At 39.4% G+C, this 21,134-nt stretch overlaps 1 protein-coding gene across 1 annotated transcript in view; it reads left to right on the top strand.

The window, feature by feature from the left end:
* Window positions 1-21,134, top strand: part of AFF3 (AF4/FMR2 family member 3) — a 429,746-nt gene that overhangs the window by 145,317 nt on the left and 263,295 nt on the right. Inside the window, exon 6 of the mRNA XM_044919020.1 lies at window positions 14,887-14,934. Within this exon, the coding sequence (XP_044774955.1) occupies window positions 14,887-14,934 (48 nt within the window). The remainder of the gene's footprint in view (window positions 1-14,886; window positions 14,935-21,134) is intronic.

The following is a 21,134-nucleotide window of genomic DNA, read 5'->3' as shown; positions in this document are numbered from 1 at the left end:
TTATTGCTCTTCCCAGCCCATGACCTGCATTAAATATCTCTGTGACTTCAGGCTAGGAACTAGGCTAAGATTTGTTCAGTCTTAGCTTTGCACATGGAACAAAGGGAGAAAATTTTAATATGGAAGGTTGCACTATGCTATATCTAGAAAATCGCTCTAATTATTGTGAAGTATTGGCAGGTTATTTGTCAGTAGAGTAACAAATTCTGTCTGTCAGCTCAGAGGTACAGTGGGAGGTAAAGAGCCACTTTTATTGGTACAACCATGTGTCTAGAAAGCGTTTTAGGCTTCATCAGGTAGGTCTTTATAGATATCAGAGCTTCTGTGAAAAGAGACAGGAGCTTCATCTCCGCTGAATGAAAACTTTGATTTTTCTAAAGCCAGAATTACAAAAGGATTTTAAAAGTGAGGGTCTTTGTACTGTGGGTTTATATTTCCCACTTCTGAGCCTAGATTTTGCCACAGGCAAGCCCATGAGAAACCTCCAACAGTGCTCGGAGTAGGAGATAAAGTGCCGTAGAGAACAAATTCCAGCCCAAATGCAGGAATGAAAAAAAATTTTTTTAATATTTTTTTTCTGGCCTTCACAATACACCAAATGGTTTTCATAAAACATTTATGTAGGTAAGATTTGAGGAAGCAGGGAGAGAACATAAAAGTCAGCAGCTGCAGTTCAGCCCTTACCAATACGGTAGGATTAGTTAAGTCCACTGGAGGTGTGGTATTTCGTGGACTCTTGTACTCCCCGCCTCACCTTAGAAAATCTTACCTGTCTTAACATGAAGCTTTATTTATGATGTATTTCCTAAGGCAGGGCTCTGCATTACTGGATTAAGTGTATAATAAATACTGCCTAAGTATAGTAGTTTCCTCAATGAGTTTAACCCTTTGTTTGCTGCACTCTGTGGCCATGTAACCTTCCTGTCCGTGCAAATGAATACTAATTATCATTATAAACCCTTCTTCTCATTATGTTCCAATGGATGGCATCTTTTATAGCTTGCTAATTATAAGCACACAGAACTGAAGTGCTTGAAGTTAAATAATGTAAACAGGGTTGTAATAGATTTTCATGTTGAATGCTTTTATTGATTAATTGTTAATTAAAATTTCTCAAATCTCTAACCAATTAATCCATTTAGTTTATTAGATACTGTAATAACCCTGATTCTGTACTTGTAGATTATACTTATGGAATATTCTTTTTATTCTCTTAAGAGGATTTCTTCATAAATAACTCATACAGACTTAAAGTACTGTGCTAAACCAGAAGGTATAGAAATTTACCATTCAACATTTTTTAACCAAAAATTGATTAGAAATGACTATAATTATAATTTTAAAGTTAGAAAGACTCTCACACTTAGAGGTGTGAGGTAACAACTAACTTCCATTCAGGGTCATTTAGCTTCTGGTTGAACATGCAATTAACTGAGGAATCATACTCATTCTCTTTGGATGGTTCTGATTGTGAAAAAAAAACTTTCAGGAAGCTAAAATGACCCCTGTACTTTACCCCCATTGGTCCATACTCCTATGTCTGGAATGACCCAGAATAAGTTTAACCTCTTTTCCATAACAATGCCCTTTAGATATGTAAGATGTCTAGTGTGACCCATTTAACTCTTCTCTCTCCATGACAGATTACTTCTACTTTCTCAACTATTCCTCAAATGTTCAGACCCTCCATTAGTCTTGCTGTCCTTTTCTAGACTCATGGAGCTTTCACTCAGCAATGAAAGGAAACATTAAACACACAATACTAAGAGTAATGAGATTCTCATAGTGAAAGGAAAAAATACTACAGGTTTATAGGTAGGAAAGGAGGTGGGAGGGAGGGGCTAACTTAGCCCAGTCTTAAAACTTCTCTAGGTCAACAGAGATAACATGCACACCAGATGAACAGATTATAAACATAATGCCCATCCCACATTCCTAGTCCTTTTACCCTGTTCTGGTTTTCCTGCATAACACTGCATCTTTTAGTATACTATATAATTCATTTGTTTATTATTTTACTGTCTCTTTTCATTAGAATCTAAACTCCATGAAGGCAGGAATTTTTTCTGCTACATTCAGTTGTGAATCCCTAGCATCTAGATCATGCTACACACATAGCAAGCACTCAACAAATATTTATTGAACAGTATTTATTGCTTAGGTATGGCTGTTCAATTAGCTACCATCCATCTAACTAAACTAACAACCAATTCATATATTTCCATCTTGCCCACTGGGAGCTTTTGTAAGACCTTGACAGATGCCTTGCAGAAATCCAGATACATTATATTTAAGATCAGAGGAAACTGTAGAGATAACATCATCTGGTCTTTGCGAACTCATGTTGGCTCCTGGTAATCATTGCTTTCTTTTCTAAATATGAAAATACTCTCTCTGTAATTCTAACATAAAATAATTATTCATATGTAGTGTTCAGCTCTCATGTGGAAGGAACCCTGCTCAGTGACCTATATAAATGTATTGGCTCATTTAGTCCTTGCTTTGTTTATTATTTAGGAGGTACTATTTAGGAGGTACTCATATTTAGGAGGTACTATTACCATCCCTGTTTACTAATGAGATCAGTGTGCTCTAGGGAAGTTAGGTAACTTCTGGGGGGAACAAGTGTAAAGTGGCTAAAAGTATTCTCTTAGTATTGCCACCTAACCAGCACTTAAATTCCCTCTTAGTTGGTTCTACTCCTTACCACTTTGAAGATCGTTCTTGATGTGAAAGCAGAAGCAAGATAGAAGTTGAATTATGTTTTTTCTGGCATCTGTTGATGTTATGCTGTTTCACACAACACCATCTCCCTAAACAGTGACCATTCTTTTTTTTTTAATTACTGAAGTATAATTGATGAACAGTTATATTAGTTTCAGGTATATAACATATTGATTCAACAGTTCTATACATTACTGAGCGCTCACCATGGTAAGTGTAGTCACCATCTGTCACCACCTGTTCTTACTCTTTATACTACCTTACAGGTTTTTCAAGTCCCTCTCTGGTTGCATGTTACATTAAACAGTCTGTATCTTTTATTCCTTTACAACTGTTAAGTTTTTCTAGGTGTCCTTTTTCTATAGCCTAAAGGAAGTGGTCTCTAAATATCATATCCTTTCCCAGTGCTAGAAATCAAGTCCATAATCAAACATGGCACATTATTTATTGGTATTATATTAGAAAGGAGGGCTTAACTGAATGATTTTTTCTTTTTGCTTTTTCTGTAGGCCTTTAAGCCATAGTGTTAAATAGAAAGTCACCGTGACTAATTTTCGTTCATACTTTGACTTAATTTGACTGCTTTTGTTGGTATTTGTGACAAAATGATCATTTTTGGTTAAGTTGTTCCAACATAATCTTGGGTGTATTTTAATTAGATTTCAAGCCTTTTATTTTATATACATACACACACACACATATGCACACACAGAATTTTTTCTGTTGACAAGTGAGACATTGTTGATGCAGAAATTTGCTTTATGGATCAATTCCATACTCTAACAATCTACTAAGAAAAGCCAAGGAAGCCAAAGGTTGTGAAATGAAAAAGGGACCTCAGCACGGAGTCTTCTTCCCAACGTTTCCCAGTATCTGAAGGATCTCACACATGGTGTTAGCTAACATTGAAGAGGGAACGTCTGCATTCTGTCCAAACAGAATCTTGCCATAATGATTGCAGCATATTTAGAATGTGGCATTTATTTCTTATTGAAATTTCTGTTTTGGAAAACTTTTGTTTTTCTCCCTCTGGATGACAACTCCAAGGGGTTTTGTGATACCAGTGAGGGTATGAAGGTACAGAGAGATTGTCTTCTCATTGGGCTTTGTGCAGAAGCTTTGGAATCAGGATAGAAAACAGCTCTGCCATCTTTATGGTAGGATCACAGGAGATGACCTATCTCTTCTCTTCCTGAATTGCCCAGCAAGGACCACCAGAAGATGCTTTAAATGGTGATGTTTTACATGGAAATTCAGGTGTCAGCAGGCACTTCCAGGGACCTTCTGAGTCCTGCCTTGATAGCAGAAAGGGCAAATGTATGGATTAATGTCCCAGGTTCAGCCCCAGGTACACCAGGTTCCACAGGCGAACAAACTCACTCTGTCTTACACTGGAGCATACATACAGGTTTAAAAGGAACTGAGTATTTTCTAGGAGCAGAAGGGGAAAGATAAAATCCATTGCCATTATGACAGGTCTCCTCTCAATAGCCTGTAAATATTTTCCAAGACTAACAGTTAAAGCTACATCAGCAGAGTCCAAAATGAAAATGCTGTAAATGTGCACAAGTTAAAAAAAAAAAAAGGACAAAATCTTTAAGAATGGCATTGTAGGTGGATTTTTTCTAAAAAATATAAAACTTTGAGTATTAAAGAAAATCCTCACCAGCCAATAGAAATACATACCAGTTTCTCACTCATGCTTTTCAGTGCTGCTTGCTCCCACCTCTCAGGTCAGCCTCATTTTCAGCTGGATTTCTTCATTCAGCTTTTATTTATAGCCTATCTCCTCAGCGAGCATACATAGAAACAGTTGTTGTCAGGCACAGACGGGATGAACTGTGTTCTGAGGGTCAACCAGGCCTGAGACCTTTGTGAAAAGATGAGATGATAATGGAGAAAGATTTATGGAGAAACATGACCTATTAGGAGTTACTTTTGAATCTGCCCTGTATTTCTTTTATCCAAATACGTAAGTAAAATTAATAGAAAGTGCCAAACAGAATATTGTTAAATACATCGTGCCACTTCTGCCATTTACAACAATCATTTTGCTTCATGGCTGAAAGAGCATTGATCATCTCTCTTACTGTGGGGCACAGGGTAGAGTAGCCCTAAGTATCTTAAAGTGGCAAACTTCTTCAGCCACATCAGATTACTGTCTCCGTCTTGCAAGCTTTTGTGTTCAGAATTTCATGATTGGAAAAGAAAACCATGCTCCCAACTATAAATGATCCTCAAATGTGTTTTTTCCTCTATATTTCCACCAATTAAGGGGAAAAAAGGGGATATGTTATAGAGATGCGCTTGCCAGCGAGCCTTCTGCTACCTACAAAAAAAACACATGATTTGTTATTAGATTATATAGGTGGGGTGCAGGACGAGATTCGGGAAAATGTTAAAACGGAAGTGGTACATTTCCCAAGTCTCACTGAAGTGTGCCTATCATGTGAGGGTTAATAACGTCAGCATTGTCACTCGCCCGAGCCTGTGTGGTCTTCCTCTCGCTCAAAGTAATGACTGCACAGTTTTAGATGAAAGAACACAGAGGTCTTGAAGTGTTCTTGTCAATGTCAGATTACAGGTGGAAGGCAGGGTTCACTATTACTGTTATGTGGTTTCTTTACCCAGCTTTGACAGGGCAGTGGAAGGCGGCTTGGATATGCACTACTCAGGCACTTTATCGAGACATGACCCTGTGGAAAAGCACTCAATATCAATCAGTGATCAGGATGTAAAACCACTGTCTCTGGTTCTAATCTCTTTATGCCATCAATAGATTTTTGACAAGGTCAGTGCACTGACAGACCACTTAACTTTCTGAAAACCAAATGCACTTTTAACTACAAGCTCTGATTGAAGTCACTAATTTTCATTATAAAAATAATAACATAATTGAAAGACCTTGTCCTGTGACTAAGAATCTGATAGAAAATCGATTATTAACTCTTTAATAATATTGTCTGTTGATAGCAGGCTAATACTTGTTCTCTAATTTACAAATACCAATATGGAGATTAGGGAAGTCACATAACTTGCTAAGGGCTTTTGCAGTAATGTGTATAAGCTTAATTTTAATGAAGCAAATACATGTTGTTGTCTTAAGAATTTGTCTTTAAGATAACTCTGGTGATTTATTTGGGAGGGATGGGGGGAGAGGTAAAGCAAAGACATCCCTTTGTAATGTAGATGACCAGCCATATTACTTACAAAGCGCAAGACTTTAATTTTTAAAAGAGTCTCTTTTTAAAAATATATTGGCCTCTTATTTATTCATTCAACAAACATCACGGGTGCCTGTGACACTGTGCCAAGTATTCTGCTAGGAACTGGTCATAAACACATAAATGAGAGATACCATTTCCACTGTAAAATCTACTCATATAAGTAAATGATACTTGTCAATGGTTTTCTCATTCTGTTCTTTTCATTTCAGTAAAATACTTGTTAATACGATAAAAATCATATTTAAAAAGTGAACGGGAATGGGGAGAAACTGCTTAGTAGGTACAGCATTTTACTTTGAAATGATAGAGATGTTTTGGAATTAGAGGTGATCGTGATTTACAACATTGTGCACTAAATGTACTAAATGCCACTGAATTGTATACTTACTTAATGTGGTTGATTTTCTGTAATGTGACTTTCATCTCAGTTTTTTTTTAAGTTAATGCAGTTTGTGGTTTGTTTCTCTTGATATATTTATTTGGCTTTGTAATATATATTAGAGTTGAGAAGTCTAGCTTAGTCCCTTTCAGGTTTTTGTTTGTTTGTTTGTTTTTTGTAGTTTTCAATAGAATTCTGAAGATTTTTCTTATAGGTCTTAAACATTTCTTGTGAAGGTTCTTCCTCACTTATTTTTCTTGATATTGTGGGTGGGATTTTTTTCATATTTTTAAATGCTTTATTGCTGCTACACAGAAGAGCTATGGACCTCTGACGCTTTAGTTTATATCCAGCACTTTTTAATCTCCCTTTTTAATAAGACTCACAGTAGAGGGGCAGCTGGGTGGCTCAGTTGGTTAAGCGTCTGCCTTCGGCTCAGGTCATGATCCTGGGGTCCTGGGATCGAGCCCCTCATCGGGCTCCCTGCTCGGCAGGAAGCCTGCTTCTCCCTCTCCCTCTGTCTGCCTACTTGTGCTCTCTCTCTATCTCTGTTGAATAAGTAAACATAAATCTTTAAAAAAAAAAAAACTCACAGTAGAGTCTTTTGGATTTTTCTAGGTATATGACCAAACATCTATAAGCTGAGATGATCCCACTTTTACATATTTTCCTTAGTGATACAGTACTTTAAAAGCACCCTAATATTAAATATTAAACCATTTTGCATTCCCTAGGATGAATCCCACTAATTATTGTGATATTTTATTGAATTATATTTACTAATAATCTGTTGAGGATTTTATATTTATCTTCATAAGAGATTGATTATTCTCTTATGTTAGGTTTTTATGCTAATTTAATAAAATCACTCATAGCTTTCCATTACTGTCTACTCTGGAAAAGAAAATATATGGAATTAGGGTCCCTTGAAAGTTTGAAATGCTTCACTCTAAAACTATCTGACTTGAAGCCATATTTGAAGATCATTTTAAATTTAATGTAATCTGCACTCTCAGGGTTATGGGTACAATCTCTTCTTTATTTCTTAAGTGCATTGTTTTGTTTTGTTTTTCAGAAAGTTGCCAATTTCATCAAAATTTTTCATTTCTTAGTATTGTGTTCTTTTTTAATATTAATATCAATATCCTCTTATAATTCCTTCCATATATTTTATCCCCTTCTTATATCAAATTGTGTTTATTTGGGCTTTCTTTTTATTGAACAGATTTTTAAGTGACTTTCTGTTGTTTTGGGTGGTGTGTTTTGTTTTTAAGAAATTATATTTTGGCTTTTTAAACTCTACTGATTTTTCATGTTATAAATATTTCATTGGTTTTCCCTATGTGTTATTTCCTCCCTTTTGTATCTCTTTTGATTTTAAATTTTTAATTGATTGCCTAGCCCCTAAACTTTCTTTTAAAGAATAATTAAATTTTTTAGTGTGTGAATTTTTTCTTTAAGAATATTTTGGGGTATCCCATACTGTTCTTTTGTGGTATTTTAATTTTACTTTTCTGGGACTATAGTTATTTGTAAGTGTGTGATATTTGTTTTATTCCAACAATTCTAGGAGATTTTTTGTCTGTACAGTGTTTAATTTATAGCTCCATCACTTGGATAACTTGTGGTTAAAGAGTCTGGGCTATAAAACAACTACTTTCTTGGAATTTTTTTGAGCCCTCTTATAGGTCAGTATATGACTACTGCAGTGACTGCCGTCATGGTAACTGTCTCATGTGTGCTTGAAAAGCTGGGGTTCCTGCCTAAGTTCATAATATCTAACAATTTAGCCTTCTACATTTTATTTAATTTTTCAAAATTTCTATCTCCTTATACAGAGGATGGTGCGACATCCTTCTTCTATTAGGAACAATACAGGTAGATTAAACATTTCCAACCATAATAATTCTATGTCTCTGCCTTTCTCCTAGCATACCTTATTTTGATGCTCTATTAATGCCTGGACTATTTTTTCCTCATTCTGTATTTTGCGCTCTAATTTTTTGTTGTTGTTGTTATGAACTGTCCTTTAGTTGATATTAATATTGCCACCACCTGTCATCCTTTTGTTTGCATTTTTATGATATTATCTTTCTTTTCTTATTATTCTTTTTGCTTATTTTTCCTCTCAGTGTATAAATGTCTCAATGGTAGTGTAACAGTAGAATCAGAGAGAAAGGGGTGGATGTGAGCGGCAGAGCAAAAAGGTGCACCATTTTGCTGAGCAGATTCAGGAGATAAGAGGGGACTGAGGAGGGATGAAGCAGGTTTTCAGCTTGGGTGGTTGGGAACAGAACGTAGCCCTCAAAAGGGGAGATGTTAGGTTGGGTATAAGACAGGCTGAATTCGAGAGAGAGAACTGGCCAGCTGCCTCCCTGTCCGTAGGTGACACTGGCCTCAGGTGAGGCTGGGGATACAGCCAGTGGATGGGCTGCACGTAGAATTACAGTTACATCCTCACCCACTGCTTTGGTGGCTTTGATGGCGCACCTAATGTCTTCATGACTCGGTTTTTCTGTAAACCAAGAATAGTAAGACTTATTCAAAAATACTTCTGTAGAAGTATTGAAGAGTGTGCATGTGATAAACAATTTCTAAATGCTTGAGGGCCTTTTGAGTGCTTGCAGACAAACAAAGGCATTGTGACTGTAGAGTAGCATTATTTTAGAATGAAAGTTCCGCCGTAAGTGTGTCTGATGAAGAGTTAAACTATTTTTGAAAATAGGACGTGTACGGCTTCATCTATGCAGTGAAATGCCATTTCCCACTGATTTGATGGAGCCTTTTCTCCTTAAGCCTTGCTTGCTTTTTCCAGGGCTCTGTGCTTGGCATGGTAATTAGGGACTTCTGCTCTCAGTGATAGGATGCTCCTGGCTATTTCTCCAGCTCTACTTTCCCACAGCTTAGCTCCTTACATTTCCCTGGCAGAGTGTGTGGTGTGTATTTTTAAGTGGTAGGATTTGGGGAAAGCAGTTCTGTGAAAAAGGAACATGATAGACAAGTCTGCAGAGCAGGAGAATCAGCTGGGGTTGCTAGCTTTTAATTGAAGTTTAGTTGGAGGTTCAATGAGGTGAGACTGTTATGACAGATTTCAAAATGTAATGATAGGAAATGGGGTGGGTTCATCAAAGTCGGAGTAAATACAGAGCAACGGCTCAGCAACTCAGCATGAAACAACAGCTACAAACCCTCAAAAAAAATAGAGAGTAATTAAAATTTGCATTGTGCAGTCCTCCTTCTCAGTGGGTACCTTTCCAGGGAAAGCAATAACTTTATTGTGAAAAATATAAACACAAATTTAGAGATGTAAATTATATGCATGTTTTAATCTTGTTCATAAACATTGAAAGTTTTAAAAATGTAAATATAATCAAAGCACACAACTGCGGCTAAAAGCAGATTTGAGAAAGATCTCAAGAAGGTGAAAGGCCCTCCAGTCTCCCCCAACCCTCACCCCTTGCCCACTCCAGTCCTACCTGCCTACCCCTTTTGTGTATTTGGAAAAGAAGAGGTGGGCTTCTGTCTTCCGATTTCAGGGAACACACATCCTTGTCTCTAATCTGTTAATGTCACAGGAGGAATGGTGGGTTTAACCCTTTCTGCTTCCTCTCCTATCTCTTCCCCCTTTTGTCTATGCATGTGATGTTGGAGGTTAGTAAGACACATGGGTGACTAAGTGTTGGATGATTTGCAGCATGGAAATTTACCCAAATACTCTCCAGATTCTTTTATATCCGTACTTCAAGCATGACAGTGACCTCAAGTTGAGCCAGTTCTAAGGGTTGGCCTTGGAGAGACAGCATGATATAGCAGAAAATTCACTGAACTGGTGTTGAACAAATGGGTGTGGGTTCTAGACTGCCTCTTGCTGCCAGATTGATTTTGGAAAAGTCTTTCACTTCTCTGGGCCACAATTTCTCCATCTGTTAAAGTCATTGAGTGGGCCTAAAATGAGCTCTTAGGTTCCTTCCAATTCAAACTTTCTATAATACTGTGTCTCATGGACCCATTTCAATCCAAATGGGGTCCTGGAGATTCAGATTCAACATGGTACCCTTCTTAGGTCCTTAGGTGTGCCCAGGAGTAAGAAGTGTTCCAGAGAAGGCCCAAAGACTCTCCATACTGTAATGTAAGGCCAGGGCTTCCTGAGACTGTTATTAGAAGTCTGACGCTCTCTCGGGTTTATAAGGGTCTCTCCCAGTAGGGAATGACCTGATGTCTGTTCAGACCATCAAAACTCATGGTTGGAGCAGTCATCGACATGATCCAATGTAATAATCTTACATACTTCATCTACAGTGATAAGGGAAGTATTTAAATAGGTATCTATTGACATATGTTTCTCTCAATGGATTCCCTTTTTCAGAGTAGGATAGTGGAAATTTATAGGATGATAGGGAGAGATATTCATAAGAGCAACCTGTCATTTATATAAATCCCTTCAAATGAAATTAAAGTATGGTATTCAGGGGAAATATAGCTTTAAGGAATCAAACCCAAAGTTCAATTTGAAGAATCTTTTTAGTATGTTGTGTACATGAATGAGTCTACCAGGTGAACATGAAGTAAAGTTTTTCTTGATTGACTGTTTTAAAGGTGGAAAATAGAAAGTACATGAGAGCTCAGCATTTGCTCAGCCAGTATGTTATATGGTAGGGAAGAATTGGGACTTGGAAGTAGGGTAAGAGAAGTGGTTGTGAGTTTGAAGATACGTTTTCCAATTGAGATCACTCATCCCCACCACTGAACTCCAAAGGAGATGGTTCTAAACACCATTGAGCCCTGGCCTGAACCTGACGGAGACTTTACCATACAGCCTTTGTGACTATTGCCTCAGGCTGCCCTGGAAAGGAAGTAAGTTTGGGGCAAGTTCCAAAAAGAGCTCTCTGATCCAATTTGATTAGAGTGTTAGAATACTGAAGTTTCCAGGGGCACCTGGGTGGCTCACTTGGTTAAGCATCTGACTCTTGATTTAAGCTCAGGTCATAATCTCAGGTTCATGAGATCAAGCCTGTGTCAGGCTCCACGCTGGGCTCAGAGCCTGCTTAAGATTCTCTTTCTCCTTTTCCCTCTGCCCTGACCTCCATCCCTCTTGCTCTCTTAAAAAAAAAAAAAGGAATGGTGGAGTTTCTAGAGCAGTCCTGAAATAAGGCACGGGGGGATGGGAGGAAGGGTTTATGACATGTGTGTCACCAAACTGGAACTTTTGGGGAAATAGGAGGGATGGATGTAGGAAAGGGTAATGAAATATTAGTAAAAGCGTTTGGGTCTCCTAATCCTGTCATACTGTTTAACACTATTTTTCTTGATATATAAGGATAGACATGTATATTGTATTCAGGCACCTTGAGCAACAGCTGTGCCTTAAACATTTTGTTATTAATCTTTAGTGATGAGACCAGCATGGAGTAATTTATACAAAGATAATGTTCCTATTTTAACTAAAACTTACCAGATAATAAGGAAATACACTTTACCTAAAAATTCTCAAACTAATGGATTAAAGATCTAAATAGAAAAACTAATAAAAAGCTGTAAAGTAGTAAAAGAGAACACGAACGCATCTCTCAGAACTTTGGATTTAGCAGTGGTTTCTTAGATATGACACCAAAAGCAAAGGAACAAAGAAAAAAAATAAAGTGGACTTCATCAAAATTAAAAATTTTGTACATCCATGAACTACCAAGAAAGTGAATATACAGCCCACAGAATGCAAGAAAATATGTGCAAATCACTTATCTAATAAGGGTCTAGGGCTCATACTATATAAAGAACTCTTACAACAAACATAAAAAAGACAAAAAACCCAATTAAAAAGTGGGCGAAGGACATTTTTCCAAAGAAGATATGCAAATGACCAACATACACATGTAAAGATGCTCAACATCAAAAGTCATTAGGAAAATGCATAGCAAAACCATAATGAGATACCATTTTTACACCAGTAGGATGGCTACTATCAAAAACAAAACAATGCAAAACCAAAAATAACAAGTGTCTGTGAGGATATGGAGAAATTAGAACCTTGCTGATGGAATGTAAAACAGTACAGCCAGGGTGGAAAACAGTTTGGCAATTGCTCAACAAAGCTAAGCATAGGGGGGCGCCTGGGTGGCTCAGTTGGTTAAGCAACTGCCTTCGGCTCAGGTCATGATCCTGGAGTCCCGGGATCGAGTCCCGCATCGGGCTCCCTGCTCGGCGGGGAGTCTGCTTCTCCCTCTGACCCTCCTCCCTCTCATGCTCTCTGTCTCTCATTCTCTCTCTCTCAAATAAATAAATAAAATCTTTAAAAAAAAAAAAAAAAAGCTAAGCATAGAAATTGCCATATGACCCACTAATTCAACTCCTAATTATATACCCCAAAGAACTGAAAGCAGGCGTTCAAACAAAAACTTGTATATGGATGTTTATAGAAGTACTATCATGACAGCCAAAGTGGAAGTACCAAAATGTCCATCAACTAATGAATGGATAAAAAAAAAATGTGGTATATCCACACAGTGGAATATTATTTGGTCATAAAAAGGAATGAAATATGATACATGCTATAACATGGAGGAACCTTGAAAAAATTATCCTAAGTGAAACCAGCTAGCCAGACATAAAAGGCCACATATTGTATGATTCCATTTACATGGAATGTGCAGAATAGAAAGATCCATAGAGATGGAAAGTAGATTAGTGGTTACTAGGGGCTCAGAAGAGAGAAGAATGGGAAGTTCCTGTTCAAGGGGCATGGGAACTTCATTCAGGGTGATGAAAAACTTCCAGAACTAGATACTGGTGGCACTGTGACTGTATTCAGTGCCAGTAAATTATGCACTTTAAAATGGTTAAAATGGCAAATTTCATATTATGTGTATTTTACCACACACATGAGAAGTTCCTAAACCATATAAACCTTGTACCTTTGACAAATGAGCTCAGGTTTGCTAAGGGGTTAGATATATTTAAAGCACAGCTTTGGGGTTGGGGGAAGCTTCTGGAAGTGAAAATGTGCATGACTGAGGGTCAGGAATCCTGTGTTCTGGTCCAGGCACTGCTCTTATGTGGCGCAGGGTGAGTCATGTAAACTTTCTGGGCCTCAGGGGACTTGGACAAATTTTCTCAATCATGTGTGGGACCTTTTCAGACTTCACATACCTTCATACACCCTGGCCCCTTACCCAGTGTGAAGAGTAGACTATTTCAAACAGAATGCTCTTCCACCAGGCAAAGAGGGTGGGGAGGGTGCAAAGGTGTCTTCTTCGGTAGAGCCTTGGCAATATTCCAAAGTCCTGAAGCTGATTGTGGTAGTCCTCACAGGAGACCATAGGAAGGAGGTTCTCTCATTTCTTCATACAGTGTCCACTAGCAAACATTTACTGCACACACTCAGGACTGTGTGAGGCACCGCTGAAAGACACAGAGCCCCTAAATTTGTGGAGCATATGTTTTAGAGGGAGGAGATAGCATTAAAGAGTTAAGTACTGAATGTAGTGAGTACTCTGAAGAAGAAGTAAATGCTGCTGAGGATGAGAACTCCAGGCTTAGGGACGGCTGCTCTGAGGAAGCCATGATTGACCTGTAGTCTGTGGGGTGACTTGGAATTAACCAGGAAACATGGAAAGGGGCAGATTTGCTTCCCTGGTGGAGAGAGAACTGTGAAGAGGATGGGAGAATGGGCTTGGAGAAGATTGTGAATACAGCCTCATTCTCGAATGTCATGCTGAGTTGTGGCCAACGTCACTGAAGTAAAAGGCCAGGGGACGTATCTCCCTCAGACCACAGCGGGCACGTCTACCAGCAGACGCTGCTTTCATGTCCCCACCATACCACTTCCTGCGCTCTGAGCTGTGGAACCAGCAGTAACCACACAGAATCTCTGGAACTGAAAGTGCTCCCCAGTGTTGACTGTGACCCGAAGCCACCATTCCTCAGAGCCCTTAACATCTCCACAGCACAGGGCAGTGTGGGTCACAGAACAAGTGGCTCTGGAGTGTGACACCCAGCATGCTGTGCGGCTATTGAGAGGATGTTTCTCCTTTTGGTCTTTCAGTTTTCGGCTCATCAAACCAGTAAATCTGGGCTTTGAGGATGGTGGAACTACCAGACTTTTACTTAAAAAGTGGGGACAGACTTTTACTTAAGCCTTCGCAACCATTGTACTCGGCCAAGCCATTGCACGTGTTTGGTGGGTGAACTGGTTCCACTTTGGCAGCGGAGGCCACATTTCCACATGGTGATGGAGCCCAGGGGGAACAGAGAGCTCACACCTGCCAGTTGGCCGCTGTCCTCCTAGGCGCCTGCGCTGCTTAGCAGGGGCGCGATTGGAGGGCCCAGAGCTGAACCGCAGGTGTGTGCGGTGCTCCTGGCTGGCCGTCTGCTGTGCTGCAGGGGGGAGGGGAGCAGTCATAGCTGTGACTCAGGCTACCCCATTAAGGAAAGGAGCTCATCACTAAGTCCCACGTCAGGCATCCCCAGTCCAAACTCAGGTTTAGAAGCTTATGTGTCCCCTTTTCTTTGTAACCATAAATCTATGCTATCAGACTTAATTCTTTTCTCCTTTGCTTTCAGGAGAGTAGATCTGGAGACACAAACAGCTGTGTTGAAGAAATAATTCGGGTAAGGACATTTTGTTTTTACAAATCTTACCAACTGATTGGATGTAGATTCCAAATAGAAGGAGGCACGTGGCTATATTGTCAAAGGCGCCTATTGTCTGTTTCCTGTTTGATGCTTACCTTTTCTGAGGGCAATCATGGAAGTTGCCTAAATGCCACTTTACAAAAACATGGCTTCTTTTCAAAATCTAGGAGTTACCCATCAACCTGATGCCTTTGTATGGGCTGAGGTGACACTGTATTAAAGTGATCAGCTGGGAGACAGAAGAACAGAGTTGAGATGAAAAATACGGTTGTGCACACATTTAGATGCCTCCATTTATCACCCTCCTATTTAGAAGCATCCTTTAATAGTCTATACTTTCCAGTCAGGCAAGGGTTGCCTTGTTATTTTTCTCCTAAACTTAATTGGAATCAGAAGCACTCTGACAAAGAGGTAATACTCAGTGTCTGAAAATTTATTTCCATATTGTTTTGCATCTTATTGTGTTGCCTGTTACTCCCTGTAAGACTGTCTTTTTCCTCCTCATCATCTCTAGTAGCTACCCTCTGTGAACCAGTTTCACACCCAGATTTACTGAGGTTGGGCTCTTCTGCCATATTAGTGTTTTCCTGAGTATTCAAACTTATAATCAGGATGTCATCTTCAACCCATATTTTTTCTTCACTCATATTTTTTCAGGGGAGTAACCTAATAATTTACATTCTCAGAGAGCTGATATTATGCTGGGCAAAACACCAAGACAAATTAGACCAGATGGATGGCAATTCCCTATAAAGAAAAAACCTTTATTTTAATATGTTTCTAACTTTTGGACATCCTACACACTCTTTCTTGAATTGCCAGTGAATGACAGTAATATAATTATTTGGTTTTAAAATTTGCATTAATCATCAAATTGTTTTCAGAGGCAGGGTTTTTTTTTGTTGTTGTTGTTGTTTTTGGCTTCCTGGAAAGCATTATTTCATAAATAAATCTTTAACTCTCAAGTTGACCAAAATAAGAAATTGAAATTTGATCTGCTGAGTTCATAATGATTTTTGTTTTTCTGGCAGAGATTTCTATGGAAAACAGTTGTCAAAATGGGTAGCTTCATTTTTGGCATTTAATATATGTTAAATAAAACACATATTGTATTTTATATCTGTATTATCTCTAACCTGAGGCTTTGTTTCAGAGTAAACAACAAATAGTGTAAAGTACTAATATACTTTTCCTGTTTCTCTTTTGACATACTTCCATGTTTGGAGTCCAAATATTCAGTGTTTAAGCCTTCTTCCTTTGATTGGTTATGGTGTTTATGTCAGCAAAATGGTAATACCAGAACATAGCAATCCCTCTTTGGTTTCCCAATTTATAAAATCCTACCCGTTCTTATCCTTTCTTCTCTTTTCTGAGGATATGGTAAAAACCTGTCATTTGACCTTTCTTTTCCGTACTCCAAGCAGAGCCTGAAGTTTGAATAAGGGCTTGAGCAATTCACACAGCAAAAGGATATAGTGGAGGTAATATAAAATTCACCTAAAATACAACTGAATGCTGCAGTCAAGAATTTAAAGCATTATTTTTTTTCTCAAGAGAGCTGATGAAAGCCTTATGCCCCATGGTCCCACTTCTACTTCCCAGTACTGACCCTAATATTCCACTGTGCTGCCGCTACCATGGCCCACTTTGAATCAGGCACAGAACAAAAGGGAAAGGCTGGACCAAGCAGATAATTGATTTGGAAGCACATGGCAAGGTTCAGGGCAACGGAGATGATGATTTCATCAGAAGACAGCTGAGCCCTCTCCAAATTCTGGTCTTCCCAGAGCCCATGAGGAGTGGTCCAGAATGGGAAATGGAGGAAACAGAGGTGATGGTGGCGTCCAGGTGGGCCTTTTCTCTGCCCTCACCTGTCAGCCTGATGTGTTAGTAGTAGTAGTTGGTACTGAGGGAGGTCCTAGAGGATCATGTCCGTGTTCCCAGTTTTGCCCAGAATGTTTTCCTGGTTGTCCCCTGCCTTGCACACACCATTCTCCAGGGTTGTCTTCCTCTCTTGTCCTAAGCACGTCCTCTCCTCCAAACACAAGCATGGGGCTCCTTCTCCATTACAGCCTGTGGTATTTATTGTGTACCTGCCACATATTGGGCTTCCTCCCATACTGTGGCCCTGATGTCTGGAACTGAGAATCACGACTTTGTAGAATGAATAAATGAATGAGTGATTGAGCGAAGGAATCCTCTAAGGGAGAATGAAGAATATCATTGTGATAACTCACAAACAGATTCCATTTGCTCTAAATCATAGACATGACTTACTGGCCTTTTTAGCACTGGGTTCCTTCCCATGGATAGTCTTTGTGGGGCCTAGTTTTCCTTATCACTTTCTCTCCCCTTGTGATCAGCTCAGATAAACCTGATGTGGTCAAGGTCACCAAGGTACTCGTTACATGGAGCCATCACACAAAAGTGATGGCTCTCTCTTATGGTGGAGAATGAGCAGGTCATGAAAGTGCCTTAAAATAATGAAAATTGAGATATTCACTTAACAAGTGTTAGCATGCCCTTTCCATGTGGGAGGTACTGGGAAAATAATAGTGGGCCAAGCAGACATGACCCTCTTGAAACCAATCATGTGCTGGAGGATATAGATACTAAGTTTTATTTTTAATCTTGTAAATAAATGTCTAATGTTAATTGTGATAAGTACTCAGGGTTCCATGAGAGCCCACCATAGGGCACATGACCTCATTTTAGGTCAAGAACAGCTTCCCTGAGGAAGCAATATTTGGACTAATAGTTTGGGCTCAGAACAGTGGTCTAAGCAGCAGGTCAATGTTTTGGACTAATTAGCATGTTGGTAATAAAACCATAGAAATGGGTAAACTTGCCTGGAGAGAGACAAGAGAAGCAATGAGAGCCAAAATTCCAACATTTAAGGGCCAAGGAGAGTAGGATCCACTAGCAATGAAAGGGAGAGGGTGTGATTTGGGAAGTTGAGGGATAATGGTGGCCATGGAAGGTCCCAGAACCCAGGGAAAGAGAGTTTCAAGCTCAACAGTGCACAGGACTTCTGAGAGTACAAGAGAGACGAGGATTGAAAACCACTCCATGGACTGGACAACAAAAAGCTCATCAGTGACTTTATTGAGTGCTGTTTCTGTGCAGTAGAAAGAGCAGCATCCACACAAGAGAAGACCGAGAATATGAAGTCAGGGAGTCGAGAGACCTTTTGTGAGGAGAGGCCACGGTTTCCATCCAGGGCCTCTCCATTTGCAAACAACCCTGTAGATAAGAACAAGTACCAAATGATGGAACACATTTTATGGAATTTATGGGACGCTTATTACGGATGAGGTACTGTTCTCAGTTTCTTGCATGTATTAGCTCCTTTAGCCATCACAGATGCCCCATGAGGCAGGGACTGTTAACATCCCCATTTTACAGACAGAGAAATCTAAACACTGCTTGCCCAAGGTCACACAACTAGAAAGTGGTAGAGCTGGGATTTTAACGAGCACTGTCTGGCACCAACACCCTCTCTATCTTCTCTACTGAGCTGTCTTATTAAATGAAGGAATCCCCCTGGCTCAATAATGAAACCACTCAGGCATTTTGCTGTGAAAGGGAGGTTTCCCATTTCCACGTGTTTATGATTTGGAAATGCCAGATCATGCATTTGTGCACTTGAACTCACAGAGGTTTTATGGCCAATGTTATCAACCTCATCTTTAAACTTCTTTTTCCTCTCCCCTCTCTTATTTTTGCTGAGGTGACTGTTTTCAAGTCATTTGAATATTACATTATATTCTAAAGTGTAATTATTTTTTACTCTTACTCAGAGAATTCTAATCCTGGGACCTAATAAATCTGTGTATTATTGCAAAATTCAGTTAACCAAGGGAGAAATTATAACCGAGTTCTATGAAGATGGGCAATAAGAACTAGGAGCCCTCATGGCTGACATATGTTTGTAACAGACAGTTTTGTAAGTTATACTATATTTCTTTCTTAAAGGTTCCAGTGCTGTAATACTTAGGTGCTTTTCATAGCATTATCCATTAACGTAGAATGGCATTAACATTTGTTCAGCAAATAAAATCCGTTTACAACTTAATGGGGTTGTGTAGGGCTAGAATCTAGGATGCACAAATTTTATGCAAGACAGCTTTAGATGGCAGGTGTTGAGGGGCACTGCTCATAGCATAGTGAGCCTTCCTAATAAGAGACCAGTGTTAGAGATTCTGGTTTGGACTTAAAGGATTAAGTTAGAGACAATTTCAGGGTAACATCTGAGCAGATTATTTTCTTGGTTTTTACCTTTAGTCACTAATTTAATTCCAATTTCCTATGTGATATTTATAGTGAATATTTACATAGAGTTGGATTTCTGTTGATAGGAAGGGGGTAACTGGTACTTGTTTAAATTCTGGGGGCCCAAATCAGTTTCCTGACAGTACAATTGAACAGACTTCCAGCAAATAAAGGAACTCCTTTTCTAGATACTCCTAGATAAGGAGCCTGCTGGACAAGATTTTCGGTTGGGTTCTGGGAGGTCTGTGAGTAAGGAGAGCATTTAAAGCACCATCATGTGAAGTGCACATTATTATGGTCCCCTCACATGTTCTGACCCTCATGGTGGGCCAAGACAAACCTTGTGCTTAAATGTCTACATGCTCCTTAACCCAAATGAAAATATGTTGGCCAGCCTATAGAGAACAAAGAGACAACTTGTTTTAAGTGACCTGTTCGGGTCATTTACAGAGATGGACCTCAGTCAAATCTCCCCTGCTTCAGACCAGACAGGCTTTTTTGAGCTCATGCTCTTTCCTTTATCAATTATTTCATTTGTTTCAAACAGTAAAGATTTTATTAGTGACAAAATGAAGCCCACAAATGGCAAAATCAATCCAGGTTGAGCTGCAAAGGAGCTCCATTAATACATCCCATTACTTGCTCAGTGAAATAAAATCAGAGCAAGGGTAAACCTAATGTAGGCCTAGAGAAATACGCCAGACAAAACCTACGAGTCTTGCCCAAGATGAACTATTGGCTGGCAGTGTTTTGTTTTCATTTCTCTTTCTGCATTTGGTCATCTGAATGGATAGAAACAGAAATACAACAATGTATACCTTATTTTACAACCATAGATGCATTTTTAAGAGATGTTATTATGCTAGTCCTTTTGGCTGAAACCAAAAGCCCTACTTAAATGACTCCATCTCTGCTTGCCAAGGGCATCTTCATGCCTGTGAGGGGTATCCAGTGGCCTGCTCCTACATTCCAGGGCCATTTGGCTACACTCTGTAGACTTTGTGATCCCTCCAGAACTGTTCAATTTCTAACAGCAGTGGGGCAAGAGACCACTCTAATTCAGAATCTGTTCTGAGCCCAGAGACTTTGAGGGTGATAGCCAAAGGAACCCCAGAGATCTGGAAGCTCCGGAACAAATGGCTTTGCCTTTCTTTGTTTGCCTGCCTCATTCTGATGCATACCATTAGAAATTACAAAGGCATTTACAGAACCATGGGGATAGAAGACCAAAGGAATGTTAGCAGCCCATGTAGCTAAAGGTCCATGGGAATGTACTTTCTGCCCTAACAGTCAAGAGTGAATTCTGATACCTCAGTTGATATCTTTTCATGGGTGTTGGTCACTATTTTGCTCTGAAGGTGCTGACTGAAAGAAAAGAGGAGATACACAAATGGCCTGTTCACAAAACCTAAATGCCACCGGATGTCATGGAAGCTCCTGGCGCTATGTGCCTCCTACCATAGCCAGGGTAGTAAAGACTTGGAGATACACGCGGGAGGTATGTCAGCCAGCCAGGATGCATGAAGGGCTGAGCTTCAGGCAAGGTCAAAGACCCAGTTTCACAGTTTCTCATGAGGATACTTGGTGAAGCTTAGCATTACATTAAAGGACCGAGGGATTAAAAATACGTGATTCTGTGAGTTTTCTGTTGCTCTTGCCTTACAAGGGGCATCAACAGAACAAAGAAATAAGAGATTGAATGTAACTCAGAAAGTAGTAGATTTATACCATGGTTTAAAACACCTGCCAGACACGCAGAAGGGACAGATGCTTATAGAATGAGTAAGAGGAAGAATGTGGGGAAGAAAGCAAATAGAGATGCATTCCTTTCGATGCCAGTGCTCCTGTGAAAGGTGCCTTGCAGAGTCCTCCCCTAGCAACACAAGAGTGGAGGAGGGTGGGAC

This window comes from Neomonachus schauinslandi, chromosome 10 (assembly GCF_002201575.2).
Source record: "Neomonachus schauinslandi chromosome 10, ASM220157v2, whole genome shotgun sequence".
NCBI classification, from domain to species: Eukaryota; Metazoa; Chordata; class Mammalia; order Carnivora; family Phocidae; genus Neomonachus; species Neomonachus schauinslandi.
Note: the sequence above shows the minus strand (reverse complement) of the source record. Positions and strands in the feature narration are given on the sequence as shown.